This window comes from Physcomitrium patens, chromosome 16, assembly GCF_059467195.1.
Source record: "Physcomitrium patens ecotype Gransden chromosome 16, ASM5946719v1, whole genome shotgun sequence".
Lineage (NCBI taxonomy): Eukaryota > Viridiplantae > Streptophyta > Bryopsida > Funariales > Funariaceae > Physcomitrium > Physcomitrium patens.
In genome coordinates this window covers 12,418,249-12,440,841 of record NC_143425.1, presented here as the reverse complement: position 1 = coordinate 12,440,841, position 22,593 = coordinate 12,418,249, and the positions used below count along the sequence as shown (strand labels likewise).

The 22,593-nt window shown below is 33.2% G+C and overlaps 1 protein-coding gene across 1 annotated transcript; it reads right to left on the bottom strand.

Moving 5' to 3' along the window:
• Nucleotides 1-9,230: 9,230 nt before the first annotated feature.
• LOC112293875 (glycine dehydrogenase (decarboxylating), mitochondrial) lies at nt 9,231-14,516 on the bottom strand. The gene is made up of 10 exons (XM_024543808.3): nt 13,089-14,516; nt 12,608-12,856; nt 12,407-12,484; nt 11,952-12,248; nt 11,674-11,799; nt 11,328-11,513; nt 10,696-10,962; nt 10,343-10,531; nt 10,098-10,175; nt 9,231-9,974 (listed from the first exon to the last, which is right to left on the bottom strand). The coding sequence occupies exons 1-10, from the start codon at nt 14,298-14,300 to the stop codon at nt 9,540-9,542; spliced, it is 3,117 nt and encodes a 1,038-aa protein (XP_024399576.1). The 5' UTR covers nt 14,301-14,516; the 3' UTR covers nt 9,231-9,539.
• Nucleotides 14,517-22,593: the final 8,077 nt, after the last annotated feature.

Below are 22,593 nucleotides of genomic sequence, written 5' to 3'. Positions count from 1 at the left end.
TCAATTTCATCTTTCATATGCTTGTTTTAAACTAAGATATTAAGAAGTGCACAAATTTTGAATTGATATCAATAGTTCGATCATTAGATATTGAGATTTCAATCTATTATAGGATTTGTTAAGAGATTGTTTAAGATTTAGAATTTGATTAGGATTTGCTTAAAGTTTGGTTTAAGATTTATCTAGGATTTAGGTTTTATTAGGATTTTATTAAGATTTGACCTAGGATTTGGTTAAGATTCAATTAGAATTTCAATTAGTACTTGATTTAAAATTTGGTTAAGATTTAATTAGGATTTTAATGAGGATTTGATCTAAAATTTGGTTAAAATTTATTAGGATTACAATTGGAATTAGATTAAGATTTGATTAGGATTTACCTATGATTTTTATTTTTAGTATTTTAGAAGGATTTTTTATTATTTATTTAAAATTTTCTATCTCTAATATTTTTTAAAGATTTTTTTTTTTTAATTTTTCTTGTTATTTTTCTTAGAGGTTAGTTTAGGACTTCTTTGTGTTTCTTTTATAACTTCTTTTAAATTTATGTTAAATTGTTCAAAATTTGATTAGGATTATTAAACTTTACTTAAAGTTTATTTGAGATTTTTATTTGATTTGGTAGAATTGTTGCTATATTTCTACTTACCTTCCACAATTAGGTGCACAATTATAGTTTTTTTAATTTTCAACAAATTCAATTGGTCCTAGAGGCTTCATAAGAATGTCAGCATATTGCAAATATGTAGGAGTATATTGTAGCTCAATTATTCCATCTTGTTCTTTGTCTTTGATATAGTGATGGTCTAGCTTTGTGTATTTTGTACCCTAATGCATGACTAGATTTTCACCTTAATGATGCTTATGTTATTATATAGTGGTAGAATGGGATTTTTGTCATCTAAATAAAGTTCCTTGAATAGTCTGTAAAAGTATGTCACATTGCAAGCAACTTCAGTTAAAACACAATATTTTGCTTCTATCAATAAGAACACAATTGATGTTTGAAGCTTACTTCATCATCCTACATATACCAATCCTAGTCAATATGCTTTTATACAGTATCCTTAATATCAATTTTTGAAAATCGATATCTCTTGCCTAATCAATGTCTGTAAATTTGAGAAGTCATCTTTTGTCTTTTGAAAGATAAAATATTCTATAATATAAAATATTTTCTTAATTTTGAAATATTTAAAATATTTTCTTAATTTACAGACTATTCAAGGAACTACAATATTCTGAAGGTAATTTTGCCAGTAAAAATAAATCCCTTCAATAGTGTATTTTAGTTTGACTTCCAAGTAAAGTTTTGCCTCCCTAAAATCTCTCATTTCAAAAGTATTTATTAGACTTTTTTTGAGTGCTTGAATGTATATTGTATTATTTCTTATAACTATTATATTATCCACATAGAACAATACTATTGCATGGTTTGTATCTTAGATTATGAAGTATATATTAAAATCTTTGTTATTCTTCTCTAGATTTTGATTTCATAGATAGTTATTAATGCATCCATACAAGGGTCTACAAGCATTGTATAGCCCATATAGTACCTTTTCTAATTTATAAGCTTTTTCTTTACTTCTTTTTTGTTTAAAACTTGGAAGTAGGAATATATATACTTCTTTTTTGAACTTTCTATGAAGAAATGTTGTTTTAACATCTAAATATTGTAGTTTCTAATTTTTTCTTGCTTCTAATGCTATGGTTGTTCTAAAAATTGTCCATCTAACCACATGGAAAAAGATTTTGAAGAAATCTATTTTTTCCTCTTCTTCAAAGCCTTAAGCTATAATCTTGACCTTAAGTTTTTTAATGTTGCTAATTACTCTCAATTTTGTCTTAAAGATCTATTTAGCACAAACTAGATTTTTTCCTTGAAGTATATTTATTAAATTCCAAATTTTATTTTTTTATATAGATTCTACTTCTTTGATTGCATCTTGTTATCCAATATGTTATATTGCTTCCTTATAATTCCTTAGTTTTAATTCTATTTTAAATGTAAGCATGTAATTATCATTGAATCTTATATTAGATTTTTTATTTTAAGTAGAGTATATGCACTGATGATTGTGTTCTATATTTATTTGCTAAAGAGCTTTCCCAAGTGCATTAGAATCATTACTATAGATAGTTTCAAATAGGATATCTGCTTACAGTGTATCTATTGAAGAGCTTGTATATTCTTCTTCAAAATCAAGACTCATAATTAACTTGCCTTTATTATTTATTTGTTGATTTATTATATCAATTTTATCTCAAATTAATAATTCTATTTTAAAAAATATTTCTACTTCTTTTACTAGAATTGTAATTTTTTTTATATATTCAAAACCTATTAAGAGCTCATCAACTACTATATCTCAATTAACTCAAATTTTACAATATATAGAATCAAATAATCTATAGGCTTTGATTTATATATAATATTTCAAAAATATACATTTAATTGTCTTACTGTTCAACTTAGGTCTATCTTTTTTTGAAATGTAAAAATAGGCAACCAATCCAAATACTTTCAAGTGGTCTACATATATCTTGGTCTTACTATAGAGTTATTTTGGATTGATTTTGTAGTTTGTTCTAATAGAACTAATATTTATTAAGTAGTTTGTTTAGTAGATTGTTTTTATTTATAAATAGACTAATAATTTATATGCAATAGATATTAAGGATATTCTCTTAACTATAATATAGTTTTTTCTTTCATCAATTCTATTTTGCTGTGGAATATGTACCATGTTGAATTGCCTTTTGATTCCTTGTATTATTAAGTAGTCATTTAATTTTTGTGTTTAATATTTTTTTTCCTTTCTTTGTCTCTAGATATAATATATAATTTCATATTTCTTTTTCTACTTGTTTTTTAATTACTTAAATTTCTTGTGTATTTCTCTCTTATTTTGTAAGAAGTATATCCAACTCTTTTGAGAGTAGTCATCGATGAATATTACAAAGTATTTGAAGCTTCTCAAAGATGGTATTCTTATAGGTCCTACTACATTAGAGTATATAAATTGTATTACCTTTTTTGTTCAATGAAACAAATTTTTTGAAGACCTTTCTCAATGATATCATCTAGCAAGGCAATCTTCAAACATTTCTTGTAGTATATGAAGTAGTGGTAGTTCTTGTACTTGGTGAGCCTTTGACAAATGTTGTAAAGTTGCATAATATAAGTATCCAAATCTTTTGTGCTATAGTCTAATATTGTCTTCTTTTTTTTTTTTACAAAATTTACTTCAATGATAAATGGTTTTGATGTTTTATTATAGAATTAATAAAGTATGTTTTCTTTATTTCTTGTTTCTGAGGCACTTAATTTTTTATCTTATTTCAACATCAAACAATATTTTTTTGTAAACATAACTAACTTGCTGTGGTCTATGAAAGTTTTTACTAAAATCAAATTTCAATCTAAGGCTGGGATATACAAAATATCATAAAGATATATTGCACCACATACTGAAATTATATGAGCTGAACCAGTAGCCTCAATCTTGTGGGAGCTGCCATTTGCGGGGTTTTTTTTCTTTAATGTACTTGGAGTTTGTGCATCTACTAATTAAAAGTTAAAGTTTTCTCTGATAAAATGGTTGTTGGTTTCCAAGTCAACATACTAGTTCTTATGAACAAAATTGAATTTACTTATATTTTTTTTTTAATTTTTTTTGTAAATACTTCCTTCTACATAGTTTATGTTGATTTTGTGGATTGTCTCAAGCAATTCGATTAGAACTTCTACATACATAATAAAAAAATAATATTATATTTTTTAAATTCAAATCTAGTTGTAAGAATTTGCAATCATCTTATTGTAAAGTATAAAGCTTCTCTAGGTCTATTCTAAAGATGCTAGTTATTCATGTGAGGTTTTAGTCTCGAGAAGTGATGCAAGAAAAAATGATGTAGTATTCCTTGAGTTAAGTTCCTTCTCCTTTAATTTCCTCTTCCTTGTATAAAGTAGTTGTATCCACATCTTCCTTGGTTTGTTTGTTGAAATTGTACTAGTGAGGCTTATTTTTGTTTCAAATTTTGCTCTTTTACAGCCATGCAATGAGTTTTGATGAAAACCTTATCCATAACATCTTCAAATATGGATTATTACATATAAGTAATACCTTAGATCATCATTTTGTAGCTTTGTGGTAATTCCTTTGAAGACTATGTTTACAAGAATCATATTTGTAATTTCTTCATTACATGAATTTAGTTGATTCTTCATATTAATCGCCTCAATTAGATAAGTATTAATGTCATTTTTTTCTTTTATTGTCATTTTGTTAAGTTTTTTATTCAATAACATAATTTTTTATTGATCTCATATATAAAATATTCTTATAATTATATTCTATGAATCTACATGGTTGTTGTGTTGAAAAATCGTATCTAAAACTATTTGCAAATGACATAGTAAGACCTGATAGGACTCTTTGCTTTGCTTTTTCAAGCTAAGTTTCTGTATAAGATTTTTCTAATATGGTAATGAAAAAAAATGATACTATTGTTTTGGTTTCTATAATATTCTATAGATTCTTTCTCTTTAAGATAGTAGTCATCTTCAACTTCCAAACAACATAGTTTTGAGCTTCAACTAGATTGCTCAACTCTTCTATTTTATAGGTTGTAAATTTCTCTCTACTTTCTATGATCTCTTCTGATACTTTTTTATTTTATTTTTTAAATTAGAAATAAGGCTCATCAATCTTAAAAACTACCTTAATTTTGCTTTAATATCATGTTATAAAATTAACACTCAAGAATGTTTGTCTTATTTAAAAAAATATTATAAGTATATTTTAATTTATCCTAGCCACTTTATTATAGAAATCATAATTTATTCTAATCTTAAGTATATTGAAAAAATGATGTAGATGTATGAAGATGTTGTAGATAAGTCTTAATAATACAAGAAGATGTAATGGCATTGGAACTAATATTCATAAGCTTATAATGATCATCATAGAAGTGACAAAAAAGGAGTAAGGTGGCTCAGCAATATAGTGGCATTGTGAAAAGAAAAAGTTGAAAATGCTTGTACTTATTTTAAAGATGGTATAAAGTGAGTTCTCTATTTTCATGCAATGTAGATTGGAGTTCATCAAAAAGAGAAAGAATACGTAGAAAGAAGGTAGGAGGGAAGAAAAAATAAATGTAGTGTATCAATGGAAAGAGATTGATAGGATATCTAGCTTATAAGTGTTGAACTTCAATCCATTATACTTCATCTTAAAATCTTCTTTACTTTATTTTCACATCCCAAAGATGGTGTAGTTCCTTTCATGTCTTAAAAAACTCTTATATAATCTTTTATAGTATTTGTGCATATTTATTAAGAAACTTTTAAGGATTGAAACACACTTATTTTCAACAATTTTTCTTAATATATAATTTGTAATCAAGGTTCACTTTTTCTATCTAATGATGTCTCTTATTTTGCATCAACTTTTTTTTCTAAATCGTTGGATATTATTTCAATGTGCTCAAAGCAATTAGTATTCTATAGACACGTTAGATATTTATTAGAATTAAGGGCAATTGCAAGGACGATGCTAGCATTCATAAAGCACAATCATACTATAAAGGTTGTGTTAAATTGGAATACATAGTCTTTAATTCTGGCCTCAAAGCTCAAATATGCCTTGTTACTATCTATTTAAATTATACATAGAGTAAGCATAGCAAAATAGATTTTGTTCTTTCTTTCTTTCTTCATTTTTTATTTTTTTTTATTTTTTTATTTTTTTATTTTTCTTCTTCTTTCTTCTTTTAAAAGCTATCAAGAAATTTAGAAAATTTCTTATAGATGACTATTAGATTGATGCTATAGTAGCTTTGATTTATTACTCTAAGACTTAATTAGTGTGTATATGCAATGTTTTCGTACTATAATTACTTATAGTATGTAAAAATTAATTAAGTCATATAATATGTTCATAAGTCTTGGTATATGTTAGAATGGTTAATAGGTTAATTTAAATAAAGTGGATATAAAAAACTTTATTTTAAGTTTTATCTATTTTGATTATAGCATTTAAAAAAATTATAAGACCTAAGTATTTAGTGTGAAACCTTGAGAGGAGATTAGAGCCTAAAGATGAAAATCTTAACTAGTAGGAGGCTTATTGGAAGGAATGAAAGCAAGGCATGGTTGAATGAAGGCAAGGAATGGAGATCTTCATTCCTATTGGTCGAAGGCCATGCCCGATGGGCTTCAAGGGGGCTGATGAGGCCTTATTAGGGATTAGGGTTTCTCTTTTGAAGTCATTTGAGCTTTAAAGGCTAGAAACATCAATTTTAGGATTTCACATACAAATTGGGTGCAAATTTTGTGTGATTTGGAGTTTTCATGAAGGAGTTATTGACGGTCAAAGTTGAGGTGTCAATTTCATACCAATTGTCACTCTTTGGGGCATAAAATACGTTTACGGAGAGCAATGAAAGATTGGCGACCAGGATTGGAGAGAAGACTTTTTTGACTACACTTTTCATATACTATTTGATGAATTTGGAGTTTGAATGAAGAAGTTATAGAGGGTTGAAGTCAGCACATCCAAATCAAAGGCAGTAAGTAAGTGATTTTATTCATAGTAATGGTTGGAGCCATATCTTGAGTTTCTAGATGAATTTTGGACTCAAACCTTTTGGAGAAAGTAGATTTTTGTGTCAAGAAGCTATACATACAAATTTTGTGGCATTTGAGTGCTTAATTTGTGAGATATGAAGAAAATTACACGAGAGTGTATAAAAACTAGGGTTTGAAGCTACTATTAGGGTTTTGGTGATATCTTAAGATCCGCATCAAATTTGTAGTTGAAATTTGTTGTAGTAGTTTTTAGAAGTACATCACTACTTCTTGTAAAACTTGAGTGTATTTGAATGGTCTGATTGAAAGATATGAGTTTTTGAAGTTCAGAAATAATACCCCATAAGGATATACAAGGATTTAGAGTTTTTTTTGTTTTTATCATATTTTGGATATTTTGGGAACTTAAGACTATATATTCGGTGTAATTTCTCCTAAAAGTATTATATATATATATGTATATATACAAACTTAGTCTTCCTTATCTCAAGACTTGATTGAGCAATTAGTGGTAGTTAGGAGCCCAGTGCTTTCTTGAGACAAACTCTTTCTATCCCGAAAACATCTAGAAGATTTTGATGATATTTAAAGATATCTTTTAATATATAGCTAATAAGAAGAACTCAATTCTAGCAAAGGTATATTCTTATGATTTTGTTAAAAAGATTACAAAGATTTGATTAAAAAATGACAAATGAAGAAGAACACAATATTATTATGATATTACAGATATGATCACTTTCAAGGAATAACATAGATATTTAACATAAGTTTTTATATCCTTCAAAATCAATATTGATATCAAAAAAGTGTATATCATGATATCTATTAATTTTTAAAATTTTTTTCTTTCCTGATAAATTGAATCAATTATTTGTACAAATAGAATTTATTAGAAGAAGTAATAAAAAATATCAAATTTGTTTCTACATCAAGTTCTTCAACATTTACTTTATAAAATTTAAACAATATAATTTTTTCTTGCATTTTAATCTTGATAATTGGGTTGCCACAAAAGTTGATATTGGATGAAATCAAGTCCAAAATGTCCATCTTTGCTTTACTCCCTCTTGAAATACATTTGCAAGGGCAATGTTGTGGTAGAAAAGAAACCTCTTTATGAAATGATACTTTATTTCTCTTTTGTGCATAATTAATTCATGAAGCCAATTGAGACTTGTTACTTTTGTCTTGCCGCATCTTGAGTATTTGTAGAAAAAAAAGAGAAAGTTTTAGTGATTAATTTTTTTTAAAAAATGATTTTTGTGTTGGTGGAAGAGAGAATTTAGATGTAGAAGAGAAGTGGGTGTAATGACAATGATTAATAAGTAGATGGTGATTGAATTGGAGCAAGGATTGAATTGCTTGGAGAATGGAATTATAAAGCTAAAGAATCTGTAGGAAGGTGTTTCCAAAAAATAATTTAGCTTTAAAGAATACATGGTTTTTTACATATATTTTTTTAATAATTATCATTGTCTTTATGGTTTAGGTTTTGGAAATTAAGACTATGTGAGGATAAAGCTGGGTTGTAGAATGTGAATGTTTTGATTTTAGTGCTTTTTCTAAATATTTTATTTTTACAACTTTGTGGTTTTAGCCATGACTTCAAACCCCTCAATGTCTAATTTGTTATTGTTAGTTTCTTCTTTATCATTTGCTCCAATATTATTGTACTCCTCTAATAACAAATTGACTACAAAGTTGATTGTATAATGAGGCTTGGTAGTTGGCTTTTTTCTTAAGAGCTTCTTCATCTTCTCAAAATGGAGACAACTTTTATTGAGCTTTTACTTGATAGTGACTACTACCTTCTTTTTGTCGCCTTTGGTGACACCATATCCTATTTGCATAGATTCTTCTAGTGTTTTTAGAAGCTTTGCCTTGTAACTTTGAAGTTGCCCTCTCATGGCCTTTTGATTAAGATAGAGGCGTATTCAACTCACAGAGCTAAGCACTATTATAAATGTACAAGAACTTGTTCTTTTAATCAATGGAGCAACACTAATCTTTGTTGATGTTGATGCCAAATATGCTATAAAAGTTCTTAACTTCAAGCCAAAAGAAAATGTTGAAAAAGTCATTGCTTAATAGATTGGCCTTTCTCTAGTGCAATGGAGGTAGATATAGTAGACATTAAATGGACATTGATTAAACAAGACATGGTGTTAAGTATATGAAAAAAAAAAAAAAAAAAAAAAAAATCAAAACAACCACAATGGCAATAGCTTTGCCAAAGACATTAGGCTAAAGAAACACAAGTTTGGATACTAATGCATCTAGTGTTTTCTTGCAAACAATTAACTCAAATTATGTTTAAAATTTTAAATGTGTCAAATTAAAAATCCCAAATTTAAATTGTTTAACAATTAAAATCAGCAAGGATATATCCATGCATAACAGCAACATTCCTAATGTGATATAAACTAATACCCAATTAGTCAAGGGCTTATGTTAAATATGGACCAATACCAATACCAGCATTAACCTAAAACATAATACGAGCTCACATAATTCTGGGATTTTTCAGTATGACCACCCAGGCTCAGGTGCTACTCAGACAACACAGCCATAATGACAGTGACGACATTCAAATGCAACAAGGTCGCGACACATAATCGAGTGCTAGAGATCGTTGTACAATTGAAATCCAGTTAACACTTTGTGTTCAAAGAATCATCAGATACATGGGCTTTCATGCTTGCAATATCGACTGATCTACCCCACGACGGTGAGAGACGCGGCGCGCCTAACATGGATCTACAGCAGCTATACAATCCTTACGCCGTGTCGACAACACGAGGACGACAGAGTTCTACTGACCATGACAACACTCAGCAACCGCTTTGCCGAGGTACGATATGTTGTGGGCAGCTTTCACGATTAAGTACACTATTTAGGACCCTCCAAATGCGGGGGTACACTCATATCTGCATTCTACCATTCAAGCGGCTGCTGCAATCTTCTCGTCAATAACTTCCGCGGACGGGTTCGTGCACATGAGGTTGCGGTCTCCATACACGTTGTCCACACGCGATGTCGTGGGCCAGAACTTCGATGCTCGCACCCACGATGCGGGGAATGCTGCAACCTCCCTCGAGTAGGACTTGGTCCAGTCGTCGGCCATCACAACCGATGCTGGATGAGGGGCACCCTTCAGGACGTTGTCCTCGCGGCTGGCCTCTCCGTTCTCAATTGCTGCGATTTCCTCTCTAATGGAGATCAAGGCGTCGCAGAACCGATCCAGCTCGGCCTTGCTCTCGCTCTCCGTCGGCTCAATCATGAGCGTGCCGGACACAGGCCACGACATGGTTGGCGCATGGTAACCGTAGTCCATCAGGCGCTTCGCCACATCCTCTGCCTCGATTCCAGCAGTTTCCTGTGATACACACGCAACATAATCAGCAGCTCAGTAACTATGAACCCTAAACCTCCCATTCCTCATGTTTCATATCCAGGCAAAATTTCACTTCACTACTCAGGGCTTCTCGGCATTCAGTACCTTGAACTTCCTCAAGTCGATGATGAACTCGTGAGCACACGTTCCGTTCACGCCCCGGAACAGAACTGGATAATGGTTCTGCACGCAAGCCACATCATGTCGGTCAGATACACCACGGTAACACAGTGACAACGACTGCTGAATCCATGTTGTGCCCAATATTCACAAAAACCAATAAAAACAAAAAAAAACAAAAACAAAAACAAAGACCCGTCGCTGAGTGTTGAATCATCCTATCCACCAACCTCCAAACGCTTGGCCATGTAGTTCGCGTTCAAGATCGCGAGCTTGGAGGCATCCGTCAAACCCTTGTTCCCCATCATCGCGATGTAGCTGTAAGAAATTGGCAAGATCAGTGCTGATCCGTAAGGTGCAGCAGAAATGGGCCCCAATGGTTGAGTGTTGGCCGGCCTTGGGAATCCTCCGGTGCCAACCTGCATTTCGATACTTAATCGTCAGAGGTCGTTCTGAAAACCGCGCTGCCGTCACACAATCCAGTCATTCCATCCCAATCGACTCTCCAGACTCGACACCAAAAATTACAAATCCCTCGCACACAAAGAACTCGGGTTTTTGCAGCAAGCCAGGATTTCCTTACCACAGGGTGTGATGGGAGGAAGGGAGCCAAATGCTTCTTCACTCCGATGGGTCCCATTCCGGGGCCACCTCCTCCATGAGGAATGCAGAACGTCTTGTGCAAGTTCAGATGGCACACGTCTGCTCCGATGTGACCAGGACTGGTAAGCCCCACCTGAGCGTTCATGTTGGCACCGTCCATGTACACTTGTCCACCGTATTGATGGATGATGTTGCAGATCTCATCAATGCCCTCCTCGTACACACCGTGCGTCGAAGGATAAGTCACCTGTTCAAGGGTCAAGCCATCAACCTTGTGGGTCATCTGCACTATTGACAAAGACGACAGATCCAAGAAACCGTGTGCCCTTCAGTTCCGTCACTTCAACCTCGACACAGCTCTCAACAGCAGGCTAATCTACCTCCCCACCGGGCCAGCAATGCCGATTTCTCTCCACCACGGGCTCCGAGCATTGTCCAAGCCACACTCACTGTTCGTGACACCCAGTCACTTCGACCCAATGCAAACACACAGACTACAACCTTTCCAGCAGCCCTGATGCTGCTCGTCTTATCTACACATTCCATTCCCCTATCCAACCGAAATCCCGAGTCAAGCTCCGTCTCTTCCCACCAACATCGGTTGATACTCACCATCAGAGCGGACAGATTGTCCTTGTGCTTCTCTGCTGCCTTCCTCAATTCGGCAATATCCACGTTCCCGTGTTTGTCAGTTCCCACAGTCACAATTCTCATCCCGCACATGGCTGCACTTGCAGGGTTCGTTCCATGAGCCGAAACTGGAATGATGCACACGTCACGATGCGCGTCTCCTCGAGCCTGAGGGCAATCACAGCTGCGCAAGTCAGACTTTGCCTCTAAGAAATTGCCACTTCCTGAGTCCCACAATACCATCCCATCCCCGACCCCACAGTGAGCGTATCCAAACTTAATTGCAACACTCCCAACACCGAACAGCAGGTCACGCCGACGATCTTACAAGGTGGTAGGCACGGATGACCATCAGCCCTGCGTACTCGCCAGCAGCACCGGCGTTGGGCTGCAGGGACATAGAATCAAACCCCGTGATCTCACACAGCAGGTCACCCAGTTCCTTGAACATTTCCTGCACAACGGATTCAAGTCAGTCCCCTCCTGTGTCCGGCCCCTGAAAGACGATCATCGATCCAGCAGCGGTATTCAACAAGCGGTCGCCCGTGGATGATCCACTGCATCGACACAGAAATAACCACCACTCCCTCACGCCAGACAACGTACCTGGTATCCTTGGGCCTGATCCTCCGGGGCAAACGGATGCAGGTTGGCCATTTCGGGCCATGTAATTGGTATCATTTCGGTGGTAGCGTTCAACTTCATCGTGCACGAGCCCAACGGAATCATGCTGTGGACCAACGACAGATCCTTCGCCTGCAACCTGTGAAGATATCGGAGCAGCTCGTGCTCCGAGTGATACTGGTTGAACACCGGGTGAGTCAGGAATGGGGTGTCCCTCTTCAGGCTGGACGGAAGGCGGCTCTCCACCTCCCCTGCCAGTTGCTCGGCAGTAAACCCAACCTGGACCCAATGAAACATCTAAACTCAGACATGTGGTGCAACCAGACTCCAGTAATGAGAACAAAAAGAAGGGAACCCAACAGGCACACATCGCCGTATCAACCAATCACTCCCTTCAAGCAAGGTGTAGGGGACATTCCACAATGATGTGCACTCACGTTCTTGCCTCCACCGAAAATTTTGAACAAAGTGTTCACGTCCCCAATTGTCGTGGTCTCGTCAAAAGATAGCGTGACCTGTGCATCCGTAACCGGCAGCTAAACGTCAGAACAACCAGCATACATATCACCTCCGTGTGGTTACCCCGAAACAACCGGTTGCAGAAAATTGCGACCAGATACGGCTTTCGATCAACTCACCGAGCTCGAGTCCAACTGTCTCAAGTTCACACCGTGTGCAACTGCGTCCTTCATAACCTTCTCCACCTGCCCTTCACCAACTGTCACCTTCACTGTGTCAAAGAATGGTGCGGATCCGGTTTGGAATCCCAACTTGCTCACTCCAGCGCTGAATACTGCGGCCAATCCATGAACTCGGTTCGCAATCGTCTTCAAACCCTCAGGGCCATGATATACGGCGTACATGGCTGCCATGTTCGCCAACAAAGCCTGTCAACAGTTCCAATTTCGTCAGACATCCCTCCATGGCGAGATTTATCAATCAGCGACAACCAAAACCAGTTGCCGGAACATGAATTGGTGGAGCACGCAGCAAGGAACGCGGTGAATTCCCCTTATAATCGACATATCAAGCCAATTCGTGTTGCGCGCAACAGATTCCTCGTGCATTTCAGCTATCAAGAAACCTCTCCTCCTCTCCTCTCCTCTCCCAAAAACCTACCTGAGCGGTACAGATGTTGCTGGTCGCCTTGTCACGACGAATGTGCTGCTCCCGAGTCTGCATGGCCATCCGGAGGCATGGCTTGCCAGTGGCGTCAATGCTCATACCGATGATACGCCCGGGCATGAGACGCTTGTACTCCTGGGAGGTTGCCAGAAACGCGGCGTGCGGCCCTCCGTAGCCCATTGGAACTCCAAACCTCTGAGCGGATCCGACCACCATGTCCGCTCCCAGCTCACCGGGAGGGGTCAGCACCGTAAGAGACAACAAATCGGTCGCCATCACCACCTTCACTCCATGAGCATGGGCGTTCTTGACGAAGTCTGAGTAGTCGTTCACCGACCCGTCCGTGGCCGGGTACTGCACCAGCACTCCGCTCACGTCCTTGCTGCTGTAGTCGAACTTCTTGTAATCCGCCACCACAACATTCAAGCCCAGCCCGTCTGCTCGGGTCTTGCACACCTCAATTGTCTGGGGATGGCAGTTGTCCGCCACCAAGAACGTCTTCTTCCTGCCGCGGGCAATGTTGCTACACATTGTCATGGCCTCCGCCGCAGCGGTACCCTCGTCCAGCAACGACGCGTTGGACATGGGCATACCTGTGAGATCCGTGATCATGGTTTGGAAGTTCAGAAGCGACTCCAGCCTCCCCTGCGCGATCTCTGCCTGGTAGGGCGTGTACTGGGTATACCATCCGGGGTTCTCCAAGATGTTGCGAAGAATCACGGTGGGGACGTGCGTGTCGTGGTACCCCATTCCGATGAAGGACCTCATCACCTTGTTCTTGGACGCCAGCGACTTGAAATGCGCCAACAGCTCGCTCTCCGTCAACCCCTCCGCGTACTTGCTCAGCTTCAGGTCGGGCCTGCGGATGGACTTCGGCACGGTGGCGTCGATCATGGCGTCCATGTCCTCGAATCCGCACATCCCAGCCATTGCCTTCTGCTCTTCCAGGGTAGCGCTGTTGTGACGCCTCTGGAACGTGTCGCTGGGCTTCAAAGCCTCCACGGAAATGGCCCTCACCCCGAGCGGAAGCTGCACCACTCCATTCCCGCTACCACGCAGCAGCGAAGCGCCGAATCCCCGACGCGTCTCGTTGCCAGCGGCAGCTCGCAACGCAGCGCCAGAACGCACAGGCGCAGACGGCGCAGCTGCCCGCCGCACCGCCTGCTGCACCAGCCGCTTCACCACCTGCTGCTTCGCCCGCTCCATGTCGACCTCACCTCTTCCCTCGGCTACAAACCGTCGACCACCGAATTCACACTCTCTAAGTACAACACTTTCACAAATTCGTTCCTATGCTAAATCTTATAACCTTAGGGAATCGGAGTTGGGACACTCTAACTCAACAGCCGATGTGGCACTGGGAGTTCTTGCGCTAGATGACCACGCGCAACGAGAACCAAGCTCGCAGAGCGGAGCGGTGAAGGAGAAGGCCTGGCAGCGAATGTTGAGAAGTGGGGTTTATGAATCCAATCCCGAATGGAGGAATTGACAACACTGGTTATTATTCCATTCGATTTGATTCTTAGGAGCAATCCCTTTTTGGGGGCCCGGAGTTATTTGTGCCTCACGACTTGAGCTCGGGTAATCTGCTGGGTGTGTGATCTGCTTCATCTCCAGATTTGAAGGCGGTGTGTTTGGAGGACAGCGCCGCTACTCTCCCTGACGCCGTGGGCCCCGCCTATTCCCTGCTCACCCTCGCCCGCCGCGCGGGCTGGGTCGGTTTCTGGACGCGCAGTCTTCCTCATTCCCACTGCCCGGCCCCTTCATGTCCTGGCCCCCCGGTTTCTGGGTGCACTAGATTGAATGGACGCCGTCGATGTGGGATATTCTATATTGAAGTGTTGTGTGCCTTCCTCGGACTTGGTATGCTTGGCACATGGCGTTCAAGTCCTCGGCACACCATTAATTTGAGTTTAAGATGAGTTCTAAAGTTTGCTTTCAAGAATTGAGTCACATCACAACCAATAGTTGCATCCGAAATTTATGAAACTTACTATGTGGTGTATTTTATATATCATGTGTTATACTTCTCATGGTTTAATAAAATAATATGAGAACATTTTCTGATATAAGTTTTAGGAAAATTATCATTTTTTTGTAGAAAAATCATTAAGTAGGATAAGCATTAATATTCATCAACCAATAAATCACATTACAATAGATGAAATCATAGAGTTAGCTTTTATTGAATCCAAATTAATAAATTTTCTTTAAATTTTGATTATTATTTTATATTTTATATTTTAATTTTTATATTACTTCATTTTTTTTCCTAAATCAATATAAAAGCTTTAAATGATTGTCTTTAAATCTAATTTTTTATTTATAATTAAAAAATCCTTTTAAAAATATTATAAATAAATTTGTAGAAGTTTTGTTCTTACAAACAAGATTCAATAAATAAATAAATAAATAAATAAATAAAATTGAATCCATTTGAAACTATACAGATGAACAATGGATTTTATTTCAAACTCAAAAGAATAACTCAATTAATATATTTACTAATACTATGAAATTTCGTTTTTTCTATTTATAGTTATATACATATATATTTTAAATATTTTTAATGAATTAGAGGTATTTTTAAATAAAAAAATAACTTAGAAAAAAATGTTACGTATAGAATCTTATTTGTTCTAATAAAATTCTATTATAATTTGAACTAATTACATTTTATATACCTTCTTCTTCTTTTATGATATATGATTAAATTAGCTTCAAAAGACTATGTTTTGATATGGTATTTTATTTTTTTAATAGCTTATTATTTATTTATTTTAAAAGTATTTATATAAATATAAATTTATTAAAATAATTTTAAGTTGGTAGAAATATGTTTTGATTGATAATTGTCTTTTGCACAACATTTCTTAAAACTTTAGATGTAAGTTGGATCTACAACCATTGATGAATTTGTCTTATTGCTACAAAACAAAATTCAAGAAGTTATTTAGATCTAAAAAGCTACTACATAAGCATACCATAATTTAGTTATTTTGCCACACAAATCTTGTGGGTCTTATAATATTTCCACATACTGTCCCTATCAGCTAGTATGAAACAAATAAGGCTAAAACCATCCATAATAGTAACAAAACATTGTGTTTAATCAAATCTTAGTTTAAGACTTTTTAATCCCTCTGTGTTTAAAAATAATTAGCTTTTTTTCTTTATTATAACAAAATTATACCTCTTCTTAATTTACTTTTGTAATTTACAATTATTTAAAAATTTAGGTTATAATTATAATGATTGTTTTTTTGAAAAATATTCATTAAAATAAATCTTTTTGTTTTATTTTATTATTATTTATTATATTAAGGGTATTCAATTAGTTGTAAAAAATTTAAAATTTAAAATTAGAAAAATATTATACATTTTATGTAAAATATCTTAATAAAACACTAAAAAATTCATGAATTTTTGTGAGATATTTTATAAAAAACAAACTTTATATAATTTTATAAGTTATGTTTGCTGCCAAATATTACTAACATTTGTTAAATTATTATTTTCAAATATATATATATATATATATATATATACATACATATTATTTATTCAAGTATTTATCTAACTATTATAATAAATATTTCTTTCATTCAAATAAAAATATGCTTTTATATATTGTAGAATAAAAAATGATATTAGATAAAAAGGAAAAATATAATAGAAACTTCAAAAGAATCATAATTTATTGGTAGATTATATTATATTATTTCTATGATTATATAAATACTTTCATATGTTCTTGAAAAGGCCAAATGGTATAGTTGAAGACCTTAAAAACAAGAATGTAATTGGCTTTAGAATATCTTAATAATTGATGGTCTTATTGGCAATATAATAGAGTTTACTATTGCACCAATTTTTATTTATTGATGAAGTCTGTAATACAAAGAGATCATTTTTTTTCTTTTACAATGCATTTTTGTTTTTTCTTATTTAAATGTGTCTTTAAACTCTTCCAACTTTGCATTAAATGAACTTGTAATTGGTTCATATAGACATTGTTAATATAGACCTTCTACTCTTCTTTATCTTATTTTTTATTTCTTGGATTTTTTATGCAAATTAAGATACTTTCTTTAATAAGTTCAATATTTAAAGAAATCTTTGTATCTTTGCAAATCGCTTGAAGTGCTTTCTATTGAGATTATCTATTACATAAACCACCATTATAATTTCTAATAATCATATTTAGCATCCAAAATAAATTTCTTCAATGTATTGACTTTCATAATTTTAATCTTAGATAATTATGGAAATATTTACAAAGTTATGTTGGAATTGCATAAAATATTAAATAAAATTAATTGAAATTTAAAATTATAGAGGATTCTGTTTAGATTTTCTATTAAATACAGTGGATTTATTTTACAATTTAATAAAATATTTATAATAAAGTAATTAAGTTTTTCAGGAGTAGAATTAGTTGTTATTAGAAAATATATAAAAATTATATTTATTGGTGTAGAAAAACAAACTTATGGTCAAGCATGCATTATGTTATATTTTAAATTTTATTAAAAGTTGAGTGCATATACAATTTATTTTGGCAGATAATCAGAATATTTTATTGCTAGTTAAGCTTATCTCTCATGCCCTAGAAATTCTAGCTAAATGCTCTATTTATCCATGGTGCATTTTTCTCTTGTATAAATATTATTTTTTTCAATAAATATAATAATATTTAATAATATTTTTCAGTCGTTAAAATAAAATTTCCACAGATATGAAAAAAATTAATAATAATTTTATTATAAATAACGTTTAATAAATAAATAATTATTTAATTTTGCTAATAATTGTAGCATGAATAAAAGCATGGTAATTCTAAGAAATTCTTTGCTATATATATATATATATATATATATATATATGATAGATATACTTACAATTCAAAATCGTCAATTTTTTAAAGGCCTTCAATAAATATTTTAATGATTTGATTTTTTTTTCAAATTCCAAATTATTTAATATCTTAATATATATGTTTATCGGTTGGATAAGTATATTTTAAGATATTTTATTAAATTCATATTAAGAAGATAATCTGAATAATGTTTTGTTCTTGATTGTTTTTAAAGTATCTAAATACACAATATAGAATGTTAAAATTTAATATAATCACAAAATAAATTAATAAAGAAGATTATTAGTATGTATATATATATATATATATATATATATTAATCTGAATGATAAAAACATTGCAAAATATATCTGTCAACATCACATAAGTTGGTTGGATTTTATTTTTATTTTTATTTTTATAAATACCTTAATTTGAATAAGTACAACAAAGACAAAAACCTTTCTATGACCAAGAATAAAGTATATATTCTTATAATACCATCTCTATATGCAGTTATTTTTTTATCAATATTATTTATTTTATATGTTTATATTTAAATTATTAAAATAATCTCACTTGTGGGATGATTTTTTAAGTTATATTGGATTTAATAAATTACCTCATTAATAATTTTAAACCAATTTTCAAAACTCATTACTCTTTTAATTTAATGTAGTTTAATTTTTTTATTATGTAGTTTCTAAATAGTATTATTGTAGACTGTTTAAAAATTTACCACAACATCCTTCAAGACATTAGACAAGGTTCTTGTTACTAATTTATAGTATTAAGCTTTAAATTTATCTCAAGTAATATATTTTAATCTTACAATATTCTATTAAGACATTGACATTGCTTTTAAAATTAGCATTTAGAATTTGATATTAATCTTTTCACTTATTTCATATCTGTACTTATTTATATTTTATTTATATTATAATGATCCAATACAGAACAAATTCAATGCATCAAGTGGCTTTGGCATTATTTTTATATTATTTGGCATTAAATCAATAACATTAGAAGTTGTTATCTTGTGAAAAGAGTAAAAATTATCTAAAGACTATAAAAATACATTTTTTGAAATAAGATGTTAAAGTTTTATGTACATTTTGGAGATTGATATTTTACAGAATTAAATCAAAATACGAACTTGTACATCATAATCTTTATGGTAATTTCATTCATTACATCATGTGATTGTATAAGTTTTTCTTATATTCTCTTTATTCTTATTATACATGACTTTATATAATTTTATTTATTAAAACAGTCATTTCACTTATGAGTTTCATTAGGTACCTGAATTATGTAATTTTTTTAAAAAAGTAATCACAATGTAATTTAATATTTAGAAGTTTCTTGAGAGATACTTTGGTGATTTTGTAAACCAATGAATAACTTAGACCTTAAACTGATTTACAACTAAATGTTAAAATGAAGAAATTGAAATTTTGTTGTCAGAAACGCTACAGTCGTTCAATAATTTCTCACACTTTTGTCATAAGACTATCGTAAAAATATTCCAAAAGACGACATTCAATCATACACTATTTCTACAGTGAAGCACCTTTTTGCTGAGCATAAGCAACGATGCACACACTCCCCACACCGCAAGCGATTTCGCAAAGTAACCCACAAATCTGAAGAAAGAAGCGGAAGATATTTGAAAGTTGTGGGGCTCCGGAAGCTGAGGGTGAAGGAACAGAATCCCACTGGTTTTCGCAGAATCTTTGAACAACGTGGTCGCCGCTCTCATCCGAGATGCAACAGCATGCACTACAAGGCGATGCGACAGTGATCACATTCCTTGACGGATGGCGTTGGATAGCGAATAGTCCCTAGATGCGGCAGCAATCTCACAGCGGGCAGCTTGATGAGGCGACAGAATGGGTTCTCTGTTGATAAGCAGAAATCTAGTTGTCAGCGGCTCATCCCTGCTGGGAAAGAGGTTTTGATCATCTGGGAGCATGATTTCAGGCAGCATGAATATTACGAACCTGGTCCACCTGCAGGTGAACATGATAATGTCTATTGCCAACATGTGGAAGCTCTGTCAGCCTTGTGTTTGGGTGGCTCCCAGCGGTATAATACCCATCCTGTGCTGTGAGGCTGTCGTTGAAGCTGGAGCAACGACGATTTGTCACCGTTATGCAATTGTGCGTGGAACTTCGATCTTCCGTTCCATCTGAAATCTTCGTCGAATCATGGAAGTAGTGTTTCCACCTGAAAAGAGTATTTAATAAAAGTGGTTTTGTTTTTTGGGTAATTGATTGGAGAATGGACAGTGGTTTTTTGTACAACTAGTTACGATTTGTTGCATTCTTTCAACAAGTGTACCTATGTTTAACTAAAAGCATGCGACTCTTCTGCGAAAAATATTTTAAACAGAGTCAATGGTTGAGAATCTACCATGGGGATAAAGTCATTCGGAAGGTAATGCAATGGTTGATTAAAAACATGTTTTTTTTTTTTTTTTTTTTTGATACTGGCGGCTTTCTAGGTGTTGTGTACCACCTGCAAGGATTGGACCAAAGTAAATTCTCAATATTAGTGACATTTCAAACTGTTTTCAGATGAATGTAACATTTGGCACTTAATGCATATGTCAATAACCATCGTTTGGTGTAATTTTCTTCAACTACGGGAATTTGTATTGCAATACTAGTGGTGGAATTTAATCTACTGTCGGAATGAACCACGAGTAACTGAAGCTGAAACAAGAGCCAACACACAAACAAATCAAGCAGCGGTGGAGCACAAATCATGTCTATAGAAGCAGTATTGCATCAAATTTGGTCCTCTTGATTTTATGGCAAAATCAGACTGATTTGTATTGAGAATAAATATAAAATGTTCTTTTGTTTGAACTAAATTTAAGGGATAATGTAAGCTACTGTTTACATGCCCATCTTCAAACTTCAATCTTATTTCTTATGGAATTTTGTTAAATATTAATGTGTTTGGTTATTCAATGGTTCTATGGATTCTTTGCAAATACAAGAAACCCTTGATTATTACTCATAATTGGAGTTGCCTCAAAATGTACAAATCTAATGTTTTTAAAAAATTATCTTATCCATATTATTTCTATTGCAAAATGGCTTATTGTCATGTATTCAATTCCTATGGATGACCTTGTAATGATTGATTGTTTCTTGAAGTTTCATAAAAAGGCTCTTATTCTAATTAAGAATACATGCTTTGTTTTAGATCTTCCATCATTTTCAATTCTAATCCAACTTGCTTTACAATAATCTTGCACATCAAATTCTTACAACTAATGCACAATTTGAGATCCTTTACAAAGGTCCAACTTGAAATATGTGTTGACTCACAACACTCACAACAAATGCAAGATTTGCTCTTAATGCTACCATTGCACACCTAAATGAATTTATTGGCACCTTGTATAGAACACTTTGCATTTTACCTTCAACTTGTATAAACTCTTTATTTACGAATTTCATCAACTATAAGTTAATTTTAAATAGTACTTATGAGACAAATTAAGTGTACCTAATTAAATGTGTTAAAATTCTTACACATAAATTAATATAAATAAAATATACTAAAATAATTATAAAACATTATAGTTCAATTTAAGTTATAAATATATCAATTAATTAAGGTTAGTATATCCATCTAATCTACTCATCTAATTTATACAATGGATGTCATTTCAATTATTCATACACATAATATATCAGATTAAAATTGATAATTTTATCAAAATATTATATTTATAAAAATTTCATCTATCAATTTAAATATTGATCCAAATTAATATCAATATCCTTTTTAACCTTCTATTTGAGATTCATCTATAGTTTTATGCTAAAGAACCAATAATATCATCAAAATAAAAACCAAAGGGGCTTGACACTTTTAAATCTATTGCTACACCAATCTTTACATATTATTGTACCAAAATTAATTATGAGCTCTAAATTAAATCCAAATAGTTTTTTTTTTTTTTTTTTTTTTTTTTTTTTAAATATTTAAAAATACCTTTACCTTCTAAATTTCACATTCAAATTTATTTGCATGCATACAATTTCAAGACATCATATGTCCTTCTATAAATTAGAGACCATGGCTTAATTCTTGATTTTCCTTTAGTAAATCTAAGCTTATTAAAACTTTAACTTTAAATAGCACATTCTTCTAAAACTTAGCTTTTAAGGTGCCTTAATCCATTAGATCTTGTCTTTTAAAGTTGTGCCTTTTCTTGGCCACTTGAATTTAAAGCAAGGCAGATTGAATTCAAGGCAGCAGATCCCTTGCCACTTAAATCAACACTTTAACCACATCTTGGTTCAATATAATCAATTCTTAGCTTTTTAAAAAATAGACTTCATTCAATCTCTAAGAAAGAAACTCTTATTTCTTTTTAGCTTGTCAACAATAAAGGAGATCCTTCTAAACTTGAGCTACCAAAATATGAAGGTAGTATACTACTATTTATTAAATTAGAAGATTCTTTCTTGTCTAAATTCTAAATTCTAATATTTTTATGTACAAAGAATTTCAAAAAATATTATCATCTTTACTTAAATTTTATATAAAAAATTCTAAAAAAACCATAATTATTTATAAAACCTAGTAATTAATAGCATGGCTTTGCCTATCAACAAA

Excerpts from the sequence above, each read along its gene's own strand:
- LOC112293875 (XM_024543808.3), bottom strand. The coding sequence starts at position 14,300 with ATGGAGCGGGCGAAGCAGCAGGTGGTGAAGCGGCTGGTGCAGCAGGCG. Across the intron at positions 12,485-12,607 it reads GACAGTTGGACTCGAGCTCG|GTCACGCTATCTTTTGACGA; the intron begins GTGAGTTGATCG and ends ACGGATGCACAG. Across the intron at positions 11,514-11,673 it reads TCATCCGTGCCTACCACCTT|GCTCGAGGAGACGCGCATCG; the intron begins GTAAGATCGTCG and ends GATTGCCCTCAG.